This window comes from Idiotropiscis lumnitzeri, chromosome 1 (genome assembly GCF_059441095.1).
Source record: "Idiotropiscis lumnitzeri isolate Australia: NSW breed Sydney's pygmy pipehorse chromosome 1, RoL_Ilum_1.0, whole genome shotgun sequence".
NCBI lineage: Eukaryota > Metazoa > Chordata > Actinopteri > Syngnathiformes > Syngnathidae > Idiotropiscis > Idiotropiscis lumnitzeri.
The window spans coordinates 7,027,997-7,046,673 of NC_142391.1; the positions used below are offsets into that span (position 1 = coordinate 7,027,997).

Here is an 18,677-nt window from a genome sequence, read left to right on the forward strand (position 1 = left end):
AATTTATTTTCTTATCATAATGATCAGGATGAAAACAAATGAATTACCGTATTTTCCAGACTATAAGTCGCTAGTTTTTTCCTCGATTTTGAACCATGTGAAGAAAAATGCCTGTACAGATGTGTCAGTTTTGATTGTAGACAAGAATCAAAGAATGGTATTAGAACAGTCTTTGAATTAAATGTACTTGTATTTGATGATTTACCATTAATTGCTTCGCAAAAGTTTTACAAAAAATAGTTGAGAAATGTGATTAATCGCAATTAATCATGTACATTTTTTGTGATTAATTAGCTAAAAAAATTAGTCACTTGACAGCGCTAATATTAATATTAATATACAGTATTTCTCGGCCTATAAGACGCTACTTTTTTCCTAGATTTTGAACGGTGCGGCTAATTCAACGGTGCGGCTTTTCTGTGGATTTTTATTTCACCAGTAGGGGCGCTCTATAGTTCAGAAAATATGCTGAATGAATCTTTTTTTTTCCTCTTGAGTCTGTACTGTTTTAATTAGCAGATTGTTGCCATGTTAAAAGCCACTGTTTTAGGAATCTTTTTTTTTTTTACCTTTATGTCCATTCACAGTACAAAATCGTTCTCTACATGGTGTAAACATTTTTTTTTTCAACATAGAAAACATCGGGCTTATAGCCTGGTGCGGCTTGTATGCTTTTTTTTTTTTTTTTTTTTTCAAAAAGAGTTGCTGTGGCTTATATGCAGGTGTGTCTTATAGTCCTGAAAATATGGTAAGCTATTTTTATTTTTATTTTTGGCAATAGTGCAACCTCATGTGTTGCATTGCATCACAGGACAAGTAGGGGCATCAGTTAAGTTGGAATTGCTTCTGCGAGGCAGGCTGGGTCCCAGATGTAGACTTGCTCATGGCTTCACATTTTAATATCTCGCAAGCATATAGTTCCTGGGGGAGCCCAACTTACTGATACATTAATTTTAAAGTAACTCCCTTCTAATGTACTGCAAATGAAAAAAGCCGTATTGCGTTGTAAAAGTGACACCGTTAAAACTCTAATGCTCTTGGCTTAGCTCCACATCTTTCCCCGTTTTTAATTAATTTATTTTTTTATTCACATCTTTTCAAAACGGAACATCAACAATGTCTGTTTGTTGTTCACTTTTTTGCGGCGTTTTGATAAGAGCTCAAAATGGCCTGACTCAAGAAATGAAAACAAAAGCTCAGAAAGATCTTAGCGTTTTTGAAGCCGATCTATTTTCTTAGATATTAAGAGCAGTTTATGTCCCTTTAAAGTTAACAGGGTATAGATTTAGCAATTAGACTGTAATCATGCTCATTATGGAGTAATCCATTTAAAACCTAACAGATGTCTGTTCCAGCCGGGGGATCGTGACGGTCCCATGCCAACCATAAGGCTGTAATGTTGTTGAAATGCTCAGGTGCAAGGTTGAAGTGTGGAAGACATTTTTTTCCACCCCTCCCTTAAGTGTCCACATGTTGACAGTTGACCATTTAATGGTCCCCCCTTAATTGCAGCAGCCCCCTTCGTCCCCAAGCATCATTGGAAATTAATGCTGAAGCAGCAGTGTTTTTTGTTGTTGTTGTTGTTGTTGTTGCTGTCCTCTGAGTTTCTGTCCTTTTAATCTTTTATGTACTTGAAAGAGTTGCGCTTTATTTTTGGAGACTAACCTTGTGGGTGATGGCAGTCTCCTCTGTGAAGAGTGAACAGTTGGAATGTGTGCTGCATTTTGTGTTTTGCCGCTGAAATTCAAGGTGACTGGATCTTTTTGCCTTGGTTTAAATGTACATGTTTTATTAAAATAAAGGTCATAGCTAAGGTTTGAGGTAGATCGAGCGGCGCGACTTAACTGCAGATTTACAGTAACTGTGGAGTTCTGCAACTAGTTTTTATGAGAAGCCAACCTTAGGGGCATTCGTTTTGCTGCCGAGTATACGTTTTTACACAAATGTCATGTGACAGGTACGAAATGAGGTCCAGCTGGCCGTTAACAACTGTGGTTTACAATAATACTTAACTATCCTGTATTTATAATTCCATTTATTGTGCAGTTTACTAGACGTGTAACAAAAAAAACGATTTGAATCGTTAAATCGGGTGCGAGTGTAACGAATCGAATGATTATATTTTAAAATGCATCGAAACACGTAATAAATCTTCTTTTTTTTATAGGAGACTTGCGTCTTTGAAGGAAATGCCACATTTACAGTTCTGGGAGTTCACTGATGCACGTACAATGCCAACAAGAAACTCATTGCATCATACCCTCTAAAACTATCGAATGGAATCGTAATCCCACTGAATGAGACCTAATCGTTCAATTTTAAAATCAAACCGTCAATAAGTAACACTTCGTCTTTGATTGTAGAGAGCTTCACCTCTAATATATGCCTTTGACTGCAAAGTCGTTTCATATGAGTTATTTTTACACTTTGTGTGCGGAGGTGCAACGATTAATCGACAGCTAATCGAATCTCATATTAAACGCTAATTGATTTTTGATAATCGATTCATCGTTTAGATAGCTTTTTAATTTCAAATCCTCAGAATTGATTTCTGTAGTCCTCCATGAAAGCAGACTGATCATCTTTGTTTTGAATCCAAATAAAACATTTTCCATTACTTTGGAAGACAATGACCAAAATCTTTGACTTATTTTCTGACTAAACCAGTAACTTAATCACACATAATTTGTGCATTTTCTAATCTGTCAATTTTAGATAATAAAGGTATGGCAATTAAAACAATGTCTTTTTTTAAAATCTGATTAATCAACATATTAATCAATGAATAAAATAATTGTTTGTTGCAGCCGCCCGTGTGTGTCACTTAAAAAAATGAGACGTCTGGGACGACAATTTGGTTTAAATGCATTTCCATACTATTACAGTGGTTGACGATGGCTGTGTAGCCGTTTTTTTTTTGTTTTTTTTTTGTTATAGTGTTGAAAAAGTTTTACAGATTATCTCAATATACATTATACCCCATGGGGAATTGTTTCATTTAAAGAACACGTGTGTGCTTTGCTGTGATGCAAAGTGTGGCTCTGCTGTGAGGAATATTGAAGGCAGTCCCTCTCGCTGCTGCTTGTTTTCCCCACATCGGTGTCTTTGCCAGGTGTTTGACATTGACCGGGGGCCGGGGATGAATGTAGCTTATGGCAACCTTTTTGGAATGAACGCACTCCTGGGAGCCACTGTGCTTCCTGCAGTGCGAGTTTCCATTTTCAAAGCCCGCCGGTTGCTGGGGGGGAGGTGGCGGGGTTGGGGGGGGGTAGTTGTGTGCTGGGTGGGTGTGGAGGCTCCACACAGTGAGTCCCACATGCCAGTTGGAAAAGTGAGGCCGTATCGTGACCATTCTACCATTCAAACAAATATAGGTTGTCTGTAACCGCCCCGCCCCCCCGTCCCCTTAATCCCATTAAATTCCTCTCCACAAACCAAATAGATACGATTGCTATGTATAAAAGTGACATCAAACTCCTCACTCAAGCTCCCCGTGTCTTCCCTGTCAGAGGTGATCATCTGGAACAACTTTGCCACACTTGTTTTCATGTTCTTTTCGATTACAGGGCATCTGGCTCGAGCTTTGAAGCCTGCCGCCTTGCACCCCCACCACCACACACACCCGTCCTCTCGCTTCCTTTTGTCAATGCGTGCAATGCTTTTCTGGTAATTAACTTTGTCCTTCTTTTATTTGTTCCAGTCACTCGCAGTCCACTCTTCTGAGCATCTTCTCCCTGGAGTACCAGGTTAGAAGTTTTCTTCCTTTGTGAGCCCTGACAGGTGCCTAATTGAATGATGAATGTCCCTTTATTTCTTTGTAATTGAACTGCCAGCTCTCTGATTGGTTTGGAGGATGCCCCTCAAACAACCCCCCCCACCCCCTCCCCACCTGCACCTTGCCAACATACACTCGTTTATTTCACCCCCCCCCCCTCGTCTTCCTCACGTCGACGCCACTTGCCCGCCCGAGCCTCGGTGGATGGCTGCCAAGCCTCCCCATCCATCTGTCTAATAACATCTAGCCCCTGCTTATTTGGTGGACCTGTAATAAATTATGCTAAACCATTATTATTCTGACAATAATAATTTCCCCGTCTAGTGCGGCTGCGTGTGCTAAATGTTTGCTGACTCGCACTGTCACTGCCGCTTTCCACGCTTGACAGCCGATGATGATAAATGGCCGCCGCCGCCAGTGGCAGAAGGCAGCACGGGCAGAAAATGGAGTCATTTATCATCCGGCTGACGGGTGTCAGTCACAAGGGCCTGTCTCAGTGGAATTACTTTCTTTTTTTCTTGTGTAGCAGTTTTAGAATAAGTTGGTTTTTTTTTTAAACAATGCTCTTCCTCTACAAAATCTTGTCCTGCTCCTCAGCGAGAAGATTGCATGGAAATGTCAGATTGAGGAACATGGGAAGAGTGTCATTGTTCGATTGGGAAAAACACGGTAGGGGTGGGATAAGTACAAGGCTGCCGTTGCACACGTTGACCGCCCCCGCCCTCCCACTCTGGGAAACTTATTGAAAATAAATCACTGTGGCCTAAGATCCCTCATGCTCATTCATAAGAGTATGAAAGCGACGCCAAGGCTAAATACGTCAGGGTTTATTTTATTCATTTGGACGGGGAAAACTTAAATCCTTCACTTTGTGACAAATCAAATGGCGTGTGAATTAACGTCTTCTTGGGAGTAGCACTCTTGATTTTCCACCGAAATGGCATATTATGCAGGAGAACCTCCAGAGTCAATTTGTTTGAATTCCAAATGATTTTTTCCCTCCATAGGAAATAATGGAAATATAAATAATCCATTCCCAGCTCAAACTTTCACCATCCATCCATCCATCCATTTTCTGTCGTTTCCCCATCGGGTTCACGGGTGGGCTGAAGCTAATTTTAAATTGGAAGTATTGAATTAATGCAACATGCGTGTTTTTTGGAATATGGGAGAAATCAGGACTACCTGAAGAGAACGCACATAAGCATGTGGAACAATTTTTAACTTTCAAAACTGAAGAAAAAAAGTTCACATTTTTTACTTGTTGCACATTTCATAAAAAAATGCTCCGTCCATTATTAGTCCAGTGCTTCTCAAATAGTGGGGCAGGCCCCCTTGGGCGGGGGCGCGGTGCGCTGCTGAGGGGGGGCGCATATGACCCTGGGGAACATGCTTTTTTCCCCGACGTACTATAATAAAGTGTAATTGCGCATCCACTCCAGTAGGTGGCAGAGGCACTCTCCTTTCCCATGGTGCGCAGCGAGTATCAAGTCTACGTGTAGGTTTTGCAATGAAATTGCCATTATTTATAGTTCTGGAGGAGAGTGTTTGGTGGGGGTGGGGGCGCGAATTGTTTTTTTTTTTTGTTTGTTTTTTTATGCTAGGGAGTGCGTGACAGAAAATAATTGAGAAGCACTGCATTAGTCCAACAAAGTCCAATCTAATCAAATCGGCAAAGGGCGTGCACTTAGATAGCACTTTTATCGACAGCATCAACAGGCCTCATTCATTCACTTATTTGATGACGCATCTTCAGTGCGTATGTTTTGAACCGTAGTGTACGCCGGTGCATTAAAGGGGAAGTCAACCCGAAAAAATTATTTGCAAAAATATGTTCTGTGTGTCTTCACTAGTTGATATATGGCATTCTGGTTAATATTGCGTTTGTGGAATATAAATTAAGCAGCCAAATCCACCTGTTTTTAACCATCTGAGGCAGTGGCCATTCTGTCGTTTCTGTCGACTGAAAATAACGTCTCAGGGCTCAGGGAAAGCCTAATCACGGCTCATCTGTTTTCTGAAGCTGAGCCATGATTGGTCGTTATCTGAATCCAGAGCTACTGTGATGCCATTTTCAGGCGTCAGCAAGCAGCAAAATGGCCACCCCATGAGATGTACAAAAATGGGTGGATTTTACATCTTAACTCTTTTTCCACAAACGCAATATTAATCAGAATGCCGTGTTATGAGTAGTGGGGGCTCATTGAACATATTCTTGTAAAGAAAATTTTGGGGTTGACTTCCCCTTTAAGCAGCAGTAACATCAGTCTGATATTTAATATTCTGTAGACAGATTAAAGACAAACTAATTATTATTGGGACGGATATAACAAAAAAACAAACCCATTTTTTTTTTCATGGAAAAAGTGCAAAAATAAGTCAAATTCCAATTTGGTCAAATACTTTTCCTATCTTGAGCTGCCACAATGTCACCAGTTGTAGCAATAGTTTCTACTCGTTTCTAATGCCATCTTCCTCACATTCTCACAACAGAAACGCACCAAAAGGACAATCTCGAGGCACCACGCACCCGATGTCATTGAAAGCCACTACCAAAGGTACGGACGGTGCTCTGCTTTTTGTCATTGCCCTGTTGGCTACTGAGAAAGGGGCTGCAGTCGTCTACTACTCGCAAGGCAATCCAGACTGCTGCGGGTTCCATACGGAATGTGATGTACCGTAATTAGTAAGAAAAACAGGACATTTATGTTATTCTTTTTTTTGTATTTGTCACTGAACCGGTTCAAAAATACTTCTTTTTTTTGGGGGGGGGGGGGGGGGGCGAAAATATACACCATGTGCTGTACTCACAAAACTTCACGATAAGCAATGTAAATGAATACATTTCTATCGTTGTCAATCAAAATGGAGCTCACGGTTGTATTTCATCCACTAGTGAACTTCCCTCAAATAGATGGTGTGTGTGTTAAATTAATAAATAAATAAATAAATATGAAAGACTAATACATGCTTCCCCCAAATAGACTCTCTCATTTATCTCATTATTCACACATGGACATTAAAGAGTTAATTACTCAGCCCATTTCAGCTGTTGCTAACCCAAAACAGCAGCAACGAAGCTCATAAACTGCCTTTGATGTAATTTGGATATTTGAGATCGAGATGATCTTTGGTTCTGCGCCGTTTTGATTTGAGTTCTTGTAGACGGCGACTTGCAGTTGCACCAAAGTGTCATGTGATTCCATGTTTACGTTTCGGGGAGCTACGTTGGTTCTATTTCGTTTTGGACTGTCATTTTCTGGTCGCATTTATTATTATTGTTCCAAAAAGGAATCTCGACAATTCAGGCCTTCTGTGTTAGCTTACCCATTGTCTTTGTTACCAAGTCTAAAACCGCTTTTCCCGACGAAATCCTTGTGAGGATGTTATAGTCATAATAATGAGAGACAATATGGTTTGGTGAGGAATAAATATGGGAATAGTGAATTGCAATCTGATCTGAGGGCAGCGTTAATTGTAGCTAGGGTAGAACGATGTATCGTTTTGGGACAGAAATCGCAATCTTAGACAACGCGATTTCAAGATCGTCAAAACTACTGTTTGTGCCCCACGTTCACAAAGCAGGTCACGCCATACTGATATAGTTTAATTAATTTAGCTTTGCTAAGTGATGATTTTTTTTTTTAAATAATTATATACACAATTTCACATGAATCCAAAATTATGCTAGACAGTCAGTAGTTTTTAAAGACTTGAGAAAGAACTGCCTCCCTCACAAAACCTCGTTAGTGTCCTTGCATCATTACAGTGATAGCTTTTATTGTTTTTAATCATTTTCTGTCATGTTTGTAAAGGTCACTGTACATTGTGAAGAAAATCGCAAAACAAATCAAAATCTGTTAGAAAAATCGCAATACGATTATTTTTCTTAAAATCGTTCAGCCCTAATTGGGGGGGGGGCTTCTTCTTGCGCGTCCGAGGTTAATTAACCACCATATTCACGTCTTGACTTTGGGGGGAAAATTCAAAGCCCTCGTAGCTGTGCTGCTTTAACCACATGGAGCCTGCCATATGCCACCCGGATCCAAAACAACGTCATCCGGGACATTAGCATGTCTCGGCTAGCCTGCGCTGCTGCCCACTTCTGTCTGCTTCCTATTTCTTGTCAATGCTTTTGTTCTTCTTTTGTTGTCGTGAAGGTATCTGAGCAAGGCCACGGCACATCCCTCTGCTCCTGTTTTGCTGCAGTTGGCCAATGAGGTAATGGTTTAAACACACACACACACACACACACACCCACGCAGTCCTCCATCGCCTTCATTGATGTCCTTTTGTATCAATGCCTATACAGAGGTTGGCAGCGGTTTTTGATTTTCTCTCTTGTCTGTTAGTCATTATGAAAATTGCTGAAATGGTCCCGCTCCATTATCAATTATTTAATGTAATTAGCTCTCACCTCCATCAAGCAGATGTGAAAATACTTTGTTGTGTTTTATCGTGCAATTTTCCCCCAAATTGCACCGGGCTCGGGCAAAGTGCAAACTGCAGACAGGTGAGGAGCGAAGGGTCAGCCGTTAATTCCTCCTTCTATCGCTTCTTTGCTTGTTTGATTTGACATGATGTCGCTGGTTACGCGTTAGGTTAAGTCAGGGGTATTTACTATATCTAAACAATTACGCATGAAAAAAAAAATAATAAAAATACAAACCATATTCCACAAATAGTGACCAAGTAGGTGACTCTGGACTGGTGTTGAGAAGTGGCATGAAAAACACAGCAGATTGTGTGGAACAAAAAAAGTCACACACGCACGTATCGTTCCAAAATAAACACGGATGCACACAACATCGCGGAGTGACCATATGCCGGAGTACAGATGTTGCATGCACAAAACATGGGAGGCAACTCTTTCAGAAAATGCCACCACACTTTAAAGTCCCTGAAATTAAATGTTTTGTAATTTTGACACACCGCAGAGAAGAATGTTGTGGCCACATGAGCCCAATTTTAGTCCACATGCTAGCCGTTAACTCCGATTTTTTATTTTTTTTTTTAAATAAAACTTCTCCAGCTCATTGCACATTTATCTGACTACATTTACAAAAGATAAAATTCTTGTTGATGCACTTTTTCACGGACACAAAATAGTCATCCGATTAGGACTTGTGCGGTCATGCATCACAAATTTGATCCGAGCAAATTCTTTTGACATGCGCAGATTGACTAAATATACTGGAAATAATAGTAGAAGAAGTTGCCAACAAAACATCGCTCCGTCTTTTTCTACTTTAAACGTTAGCTTTATTTTGCGTATTTTTTCCATTAGCGAATTTACGTTGACTTAACGCTTCTTAATGGAGCTGCAGCGTATCCTCCAAACCGCTCTTTTTTTTTTTATTTGCTAACGTTGATTTTTAAGACACGAGGCCAGCTTCGCTCGTTCTGCTTCTACTGGCTTCCGAGAATAACACGAACGTGAATACTGACGTCACAGATGTGGTTGTTCTGAAATTTTGGAATAAGTGTTTTCATGCGCGCAAATCGGATTAACAATCGACGTAAACCATTCCTCTCATTCGGAATACAATCTTAATCGGATTGGATTTGGGTCACATTATTTTTAATACATGAAGTGTCTTTATTATTATCCGACTTTTAATCCGCATAAATGTGTCCATGTGCACACTCATGGCCAATAACGAGGCGCTCTAAAATGGCCACACCACCATAGAGTCTTTACACATTTTCTGCAATTATCTTCAAACGTGAGAAATCTTTAGTTTATTATTAAGTATATAGTGCACCTAGAAACACATTCGAGGCGCTGCGTAATTAGGAGTATTTGAAATATAAAATATTTTTCCAAGATTTGATATCATGCGAACTTGAACAATTTTCCGCCTTCTAATTAGAGAAGATGTATTTTGTGGTCTTTGTATGTATGTAGAAATGGTCACTTCCTTTCATTTTTCAGTGATGATATAGTAAAATGTACATTGGGAGTCTAATTTGTACACCCCCAAAAATACATTGGGTCTGTATTGAATATTTGTTTCTTCATTTCTGATTTTGTGACGGCAGCGGTCACTTTCTTCTACTCAGTTGTCATTTCTGCGCATTGCCCTCATGTCACTCCAGCCTTAGTTTGCCCATTTAAATGCACATTAGAATTTTTATCGCGTCCTTAGACCAGTCAATGGCACTGAAGTGTTTCTTAATCTAAAATCAGAGCAACTGGCATGCATCAGCGGCGCCTCAAAGCTAACTGTCATTATTCATTCGCCATTTAATTGACACAAGGTTTTTTCTTCCTCTTTTGAAAGGACTGATTCCAGCTCAGAGATAACTGTCTATGAACCATTTAACTGTCATTTTAATATGCTACTTAACATTTAAACCAAGCACTCATGCTCTCTCAGACCACTAATTGATGTAGTTTCATCCCTTTATGAGACAATATATCTCCAATGGCGAGAAATGATTAACAATGATGAAAACTGCCACCGGACCCTTTTCGCCCCGAGATGTCCCCCGTGAATATTGCCGTTTTATGCCCGATATAGACTTTTTATGTAAAGGTCAGTTAAACATAAAGGCTTTAGAATAGATGCCAATGCAGCGGAAACCGGAACGCCAACGAACGCCTTGAAGCTTGCGCGACCAAAATATTCGGGAAGGTGATGCTTTCAGTGACATCGGGTATGAGGTCTGCATATCAACGCATCTCACGGGACTCTGTGTCTGCCAACATCCGATTTTTTTTTTTTTAATATTTTTTTTTTTTTAGGCTTTTTACTGTTGCTTTTTACATTTTTTTCCCTTGACTCCTAGTAGGTGTCAAGCGGCTTTTTGTCCAAAAAGGCTCTTTCTTTTGGACTGTCTATGACTGGTCTTGTGCATTTGAATCTCATCTGTTTTTGTTGTTTGTGTTTGTTTTTGCTAGCTGCAAAGTGCTTTTTTCTTTTTTTCTTTTTTGAAGCAACAAAAAAAAATTGAATGGTCAGTTCCAGCTGAGGCGTTAAGTGAAAATGTAGACTGTTATATTTGCTTCTTGCGCTTGCTGACGACTGGCTAGCCGCCATACGCGTATAAAGAGCAATATCGGTGTGTTTATGTGTTTCATATTACATTTTCAATTATCATTGATTGTCCTTGACATGAAGATAACGTGATAGATAAAGGGTATTGTCAGTTTTTTTGTAAGTCATTTTCAAGTGGTTAACTTCTGCTCATACTTGCCACTTAATAATGTTAAGATGGCAACAAAAACATTTCTTGCTTGCTTAATAAAAGTTTTATGTCAGGGGTGTCAAACTCATGTTTCTCGCGGGCCACATTGTAGTTTTGGTTTCGCTCGGTGGGCTATTATGACCCATATAAATCATCATCATCATATTATTATTTCATATATACAACAAACTGATTGATAACTAGCTTTGAAAATCAGAATCCAGGAAAATGTTTCCATTCAATTCATTTTAAAAGTGGGATTGGTAACAAAGAAAGAAGACTTCCGATATTTTAACGTTTTTTATAATTGACGACACTTTGCAATTTGAGTATATTAGCAAGAAACATGAAGTGCGTCATTTGCCTTCCAAATGATGTGGCGGGCCGGATCTGGCCCCCGGGCCTTGCATTTGACACCTGTGCTCTATTAGGTCAAAGTCTGGACTCTGGAATGCATTATTGTAAATATCATTAATCTCCTTGGGAAATTTTCGAGAATTGTCGTTTGACCAAGTGTCATGGAACAAGATTGTGTTTGAGCGATCCACGCTCGTTAGCGCTGGTAAACAATGAACTCCGGAATTGAATTCAAAAAACTTATTTTCCACAAAACAAAGATGACTGTGACTTCTGACTTGAGTATAGGCACAAACTGATGATTAATATGCAAATTAGGCCGACGTGACTACCTGAACGTATTGCATAGGTGAGTTTTCATTTTTTACGTGTCATCTCTGAGAATGATGCTGCGTAGCGGGATCTTAAGATAAGATAAGATAAGATGTCCTTTATTAGTCCCACAATGGGGAAATTTGAGGTGTTACAGCAGCTTTCCAAAGGTGCCAATGGAGAACCGAACAATAAGTGGCGAGAAAAAGCCTCCGTGAGACGAAGAGAAAAAATTGCTATGCTCTTTATTAGAGTGGCCTTTCTTATCTTGCCTTCTTAATGTCATAGTAGGGTGACGCTAACAAATGCAACTGACGTTAAAAGGACAAACTCTTGCAAAGAGTCAGTCAAATGAGCGGAAATGCTTTTTAGTCCTTATTATGAAAACTAGATTAAAATACTGTGATTTTTTTTTTTTTTTTTTTTGCCCAAAGTCCTCAGACAAAGGCTTAAGCAAAAAGGTTTTGTAATGACTTAATGTGTCTTTTTGTAGTGGATGTTGGTTGAGTTAATTTAATTAGATGGTTTTAAAAAAAAAACAATTTCAGTGTCTGTCACAGTCTCCAGCACTTCATGACTGAAGTCATCTTAAATTACTGCCAGAAACTAAAAAGATAATACCAATGTGCTGTCAATTTTTTTTATTTTTTTTATTTATGACTTTTCAGTCACCCAGGTCATAGTAATCCACGAAGATCCAACAGGATCCTTTGTGGCTGAATATTTAGTAAAGGTTTAATGCAGTGCGTCTCAATTATTTTCTGTTACGCCCCCCCCTAGAAAGAAGAAAACAATTATATGTTTTAAATTTGTAAATATGTTTTAAAATTACAACAATTCCTATGGCATTTATGAAATTGCGTATTGATGCCATAGATTATTTCTTGATTTATTTATTTTTTTATTAAGGCTAATCCTCTCATTTTATAGGTGGATTTGTCTCCTGCGCTGATGGCTCGCATCATCCTCGACAGGTTCCTTCAGGAGCTGGAAGGCGGAATGCGTGAGTTTCCATGCGCCCACTCCATCATTGTCTCCATCAGTCTTAATTGGAGTCGTTTGTCTATGGAATCCGCCTTCTGTTCCAACCATTGCCGCATTTTCCTCTCTGCTCCATCCAAATGCGCAACAGACTACCTCTAGTAGGTTTGACGATTGAGTGGTAGGAGGGCCGCCGCCCCTCAACTGCACTTTGGATCAATGCGAGCTCACCTCATCAGTGTTATTTATAACAGTGAAGTCCTTCCCCCTTCATCCCCAGTTCCATCCATCTAACGTGCGTTCTCCTCCTCCGTATTCCTGCATCCTCTCTGCAACCTTGCTGGGCTCCACTGAGGAAATTGTGTTGGCAAAAAGTGACAAAATAAAACGCAAACAGTGCAGAGGTCATGCTGATGGATGAGCTGCAGGGGAAGTCAATTGCAGATGCTAACAATTTGGTTGAAAATGTCAAAGACGTTGTCCAGACTTTCTGTCACAAACGTTCAGGCATCTGTAATTTATGGCGAGCAGGTTTCACGTAAAAAGCTACAGAATTAACATAGTCGATATCATCTACCTGATTAGTTGTGAGAAGTTGGAATTTTCATTCAACACTTTAGTCTGTAACAATTCTGACTAGTCGATTAGTGGTAGTCAATGAGGCCAATAACTGATATGTGAAGCCGATAATTCTATTTAGTAAAAAGGAAAATCTAAAATAAATTCAAATGATGAAATAAAATGTTTATTTAATTTTTTTTCAGATTTAGATTTTTTTTTTCCTTTTTCATTATTATAAATTTTTGATAATATACTATCTTTGTTATAAAATTATAACAATAACGGTGAGGGGCATCCACAGTCATCGGCATGTCTTAAAAAGTTAAATAAAATCTTGGACAATTTCAAAATGACAGAAATTTAAATTTAAATTTTACTTAGCATTGTTTTGAGTTCAGTACAGTATTAAATTGATTTATTATCGGACATCAGTTATTTAAATTAGGACGATGCCGATTTTTGTGCTGAAAATCGGCATAGAGAATTGGCCAGGCCGATGATCGGTCCATCTCTAGAGAAATGCTACTACAACTTGTGTAGTTATGTTCATCTCAAATGCTTTTTATTTAACTTGGCAAAACTGAATTACAGCTATCTGCTACACATATCCAATGTGATCAATGTTACAAGGTAAAGATCATTTTAGACTTGACTTCCCCTTTAAGATGGCTTCCCGTTCTAATTTGTTATTAGTTTCACTACGTAATTTCAGAAAAAAAATAAATCCCTTTAAAATGCAAAAATATCATCTTGAACCAACACAAATACAACAGCCCTACGCAGAAGCCGGCGTGGTGACCAGACAAGACGTGCTTGCGATATAATCACCAAAGAGACGAAAGGGGATGCGCGTTATTTTCAAATTCGCCACAGCTTGGCGATTTGTCAACGTCAAAGTGTGATTGCTTTGGACCTACAGCGCCGTTATCCACGGCTTGTCAAAATACAAGTCGCCGCGGCTTGTAGAGCTGGTCATTCATCCGGGAGACGCAGGCAATCTCGGATGATATTAGACCGCTTCCCTGCATTACTATACAGTCAAAACATGATTTGTTGTTGTTCGGCGCGTTTCATATCATGTTGAAAACAGAAACGTTTGAGAGTATCATCATAAAAAAACAAACAAACAAACAACGAAAGAAAAATCAACAGAAAAGCCGCACCGATGTATTAGCCGCATTGTTCAAAATCTAGGAAAAAAGTAGCGACTTATAGTTCGGAAAATACGCTATATTAATATTAATATTAGTGCTGTCAAGTGACGATTTTTTTAGCTAATTAATCACAGAAAATGTACATGATTATTTGCGATTAATCACATTTTTCAACTGTTTTTGTGAACCTTGTGCGATTGTGTGATTTTTGTGACGCAATTAATGCAAAATCATCAAATACAAGTACATTTAATTCAAAGACTGTTCTAATATCTTTCTTTGATTCTTGAATACAATCACAATTGAGACATCTTTACAGGCATTTTTCTTCGAAATATTTCTCAAAACTTCCCACTTGCACCAACACTCCAACAGTGTTGATTTGCAAGGCCCAGTGGTAACTTGAGCATGCCGTTTTGTAAAGATGTACTGCAAATATGGTACAATATTTGCAAAGTATGCAAATTATGTTTGTAATAATAAAACTGAGTTAAAATATTTTACTGAGTTAAAACATTTTTTTGGAGTTAACGCTTTAATTCGGACAATATTCTTTGCAAGCGATAAATTGTCTTGAATCTTTGCCGTATGTCATAATTTAGAACAGCACATTTGAAGTTTTTTTCATTTCTTAAAAAATACTTTTATCACTGGGACATTATGAGGATAAGTCTGACTTCAATGTTGCCGACTGGTATATTTTCAAACGCGTGACTACACAATTAAAAATAAATAAAAAAATAATACAAAAATAATGTGAACTGGTTAAAATGTTATTGTAGTGTTGTAGTTTGGAGCAAGATAAAGGGTTTATTATGTATCTTTATTTATATATATTCATTTATATATATATACATATATATATATATAATATATAATCTTCTATTATTTTGTGGTTTTGTGTATTATTTCATAAAATTGTCACGTGATTGTGGTCGTAGTAATGGATGTATTAGGCCACTTCTGTCCCCAGCTCGGGACTGCCGCACCGCTCGCCGCTGGTTTATTACACTCAAGTCATGTGTTGCCATTACGAAACAATGCCTACTGTAGGTAATTGTCTTTTCTGGCAATTAGCTAACGGGCTGCTTCAGAGCCAGTGGCAGGCGTATTTGTCATGCTCCTCCTTGCACGCCAGTTCCTTTCGGACTCCAAAGCGTCCTGCGAAGATCAATAGACTTCTATATAAGGGACATTAACCCCAACTGGCTCGCTGTTTTTTTTTGTTTTTGTTTGTTTTTTTTTTTTTTAATTCTCTCCATTCATTCCCCTTTGCATTTAAGACATGTAGGGATGGTGCCTTTGGGTGCGGGGAATGTACGCATGTACAATCACCCGTGTTGGATCGATACACACTTTCAAATTGTTTTCTGCGCCTTCCTTGTTTTGTTTTGCTCCTCACCATGACGACCCCCCCCTCACCCCTCCAATCTCAGTCAGTTCCTTCAGCAAAAAAATATTGGGGAGAGTGTCGGCGACGCAGAATACAATCCTGGTGGCTCTCTAAATAAATCAATGCGTTGAAAGCTGTTTAGTATGTATTGAATATGATATCAGCAATCATAATGATCCTTGTCTAGTCGAAGCTGATTTGTCCCAGTTGGGAGGGAAAGGTCACATGAGAACTTTAATGCGGTTTTTGTTCTCTATTTGAAGGTCACACACTTCCAAAGCTAAAGAAAATGAAACCATTCATTACCTTTTATGATTTTCCACAAGGAATCATGTCAAAATTGTACTTTTTAATGATTTATTCTCGGGTGGACAAGTGGCTTGCACATCTGCAGTTCTGGGTTTGAATCTTGACCTTGCCCTTCCTGGCCTGATACTTTGTGTAACATAGTCAATGGAAAGATACCTAAATGTCTGCTATATGAGAAAATATGGTAATAGCATTCACTAAAATCTATACTAAGGCGCTCCGGCTCCTTCAGCACCCGCCTCCCAACCATCTTTGCTCTGCTTCAATCTCGTCACCCCTCTTTCGGCTCCTCTCTTTGACAGGCGCTCTCGATTTAGACATTCTCTCTCTTTCTCGAGGAGGCAATTTTGCTAGCTATTTGACCTTTTTCCATTTTCCCAAGGCCCGGCTCCAGATTAGATTGCTCCCTGCGTGTTTTGTAACTGTGTGATTCGAGCGCCCTCAAGATTTATTGTCGCATTCCTTTACAGAAGCCCCGTACGCCAGGTTATAAATGTCCCGCGTTTGATGTTAACACCGCGAGAATGTTACCGGGCTCCTTTTGATCTATTCATAATGGCGCCGGTGTTTTGTAGATAGCTGGATGTCGCGTTGTGTTGCATCCAGTCAATCTTGGGAGTCCACTGTCATTGTTAAAGCTCTCGCTCACCTGAAGGCGAGCACTCTTCCTGTGTGTGTGTGAGTGCATGTGTGTAGAAATAATGAGAGAAGCAGGAAGGGAGTGCATACGGACGAACGATGAGCGATTCTTCTGCAAGTGCAGTGGAGGCGAGCAGCGCCGTGGCACTCCACTTGACAAGTATACTAATTACTCCCTTTCATGAGAGGAGCTCCAGCCAGCCTCTGCCGCAGTCTAATGGCCTGACCTATGCAGCCTCGCTGCTGCCAGATCTACCGCTGCAATTCTTTTACACACACACACACACACACGCAAACGCACACGCTGGAATGTAGAGTCTCATCTCAGCGCTTTCAGGGAGAATCAGGTGGAAGCAGATCAGTTCTGCCCCAGTAACCTCTTCAGGGAACCGGCTCCTCCTGCACCTCGTATAACCACCAAGTCTAAAAAGATTTTTTTAATTTTTTATTTTTTTTTAAATGTCCTCATGCTACTGATTTCCCCCCCCCACACGCACACCCCTCATATTCTATTTGAGGAAGCATTAAAAAAAAAAAAAAAAAAAAAGGAGAAAATTGGAAAATCAAATGAGGGGTTTTAGGCAGCCGTGGAGATTTGCCGAGCTGTCGTCCGGCGTCGGGCAGACTCATCCATCACGTCGCGCAAGTAGTCAATTCCGGGAGTATCTGTAAATGTTTTCAGATATTAGCCAATTTATATGCTCCGAGATTCATCATGGAAAATCAGCTTTAGCGCGGCGCACATTATCAGGCCCTGTCTCTCCTCCTTGCGCCATGAAGTTTGATGAACGAGTGCACCCCCACTCCACAGCTCAATGGGTCGAGGGGGAGGGGGGGGGGGGTTCTGTAGCATCGGGGGTATTGGGCATGTAGAGGAAATGGCTAAGTGCCCCCCCCCCCCCCCTCGCCGCCTCACCCCACCCAAGCTCACACATTGTGGATAAAGTGTTTTTTTTTTTTAATTAATAAACAAACTTTCAGAGGAGCTCATCAGTGTCAGCGGCAATAACAATCGTCATCCGTTATTGTTTATTACGGTCCTCCCTCAACAAATGTCGCTATCTAATGAGGTTTCTCAGCATTTGCGATAATGACTTTTTCTTTTTTTTTTTTTCACCCGAGCGGAGGAATTGAAAGAAATGACACACGTGAGCCGTGATAAATCAACGTTATTTTGTTGTTAGCTCGTCTTCTTTTGGAGTTTTATATACCAACGCAGCCTCGCGATTTGTTTAGCAAATCCCAACGGGGGCGTAGCGTCGTATTTGTGGTTTTCCCTCCTCCTCTGTTCTTGCCGTGTTCACATGCTGACGGTGTGATACGGCGCCTTAGTCACAATTTATACCAACGCGGGACAATTACAGTAAATTTGGTGAATGTTTACAAGGGGGCAAAGATGCGCTGCAGGGCTTTGTTCTCTGTGTCTGGTGCTCTTCAGATTGTGCTTTTTATATTCCTCTATTTTATGTTTGTCGTTGCTTGTGTGTGTGTGTCGCTTCAGAGATGAGCTCAGAGTGTCACGGAGGAGCGATGCGGTGCAAGGCGGGGGCGTCTTTTAATGTATGCTGATGTCGGAAGCTGCAGCGATGCGAGGGACGCGGGCGCCCTGTTGTTATTTACTGCTGTGTTTGTGCACACCGTCGAAAGCGAGCCAGGGCCTGCAAAGGTATTACAGCGCGTGATGAATGAGCATTAGGGTAAATTCATTTTAAAAGCACGGTGATTTATTAGCGGCCCGGCCTTCGATTTTCATCACGTCGATGCTTGGCTGGAATTCCACAATGTCAGCGCCAAGGTCATCGTCTCTATAGCTATTTTTAACCCCACTACAGCAAAGAAAAAGGAGCAAGAGGAGAAGAGCACCTTTTATGGTGATGAGTCACCAAAATGTGGTGGTACCTCCAAAGTTGACCGTGACACGTTTTAGGGCTGATATTCAATTGAAAATTTCATTGAATATTCGTGTATTCTGAAAAAAAAAGTGGTTGGCTTGAACTGTCTTGCC

The 18,677-nt window shown here is 40.0% G+C and overlaps 1 protein-coding gene across 2 annotated transcripts in view; it reads left to right on the forward strand.

Annotated features, from left to right (window-relative positions):
* cdin1 (CDAN1 interacting nuclease 1) overlaps positions 1-18,677 on the forward strand; it is a 76,666-nt gene that overhangs the window by 11,004 nt on the left and 46,985 nt on the right. For both annotated transcript variants that reach the window (XM_088313934.1, XM_088313924.1), the window contains exons 3-6: positions 3,701-3,746; positions 6,269-6,333; positions 7,936-7,996; positions 12,566-12,638. In XM_088313934.1, coding sequence (XP_088170060.1) covers positions 3,701-3,746; positions 6,269-6,333; positions 7,936-7,996; positions 12,566-12,638 — 245 coding nt within the window. The remainder of the gene's footprint in view (positions 1-3,700; positions 3,747-6,268; positions 6,334-7,935; positions 7,997-12,565; positions 12,639-18,677) is intronic.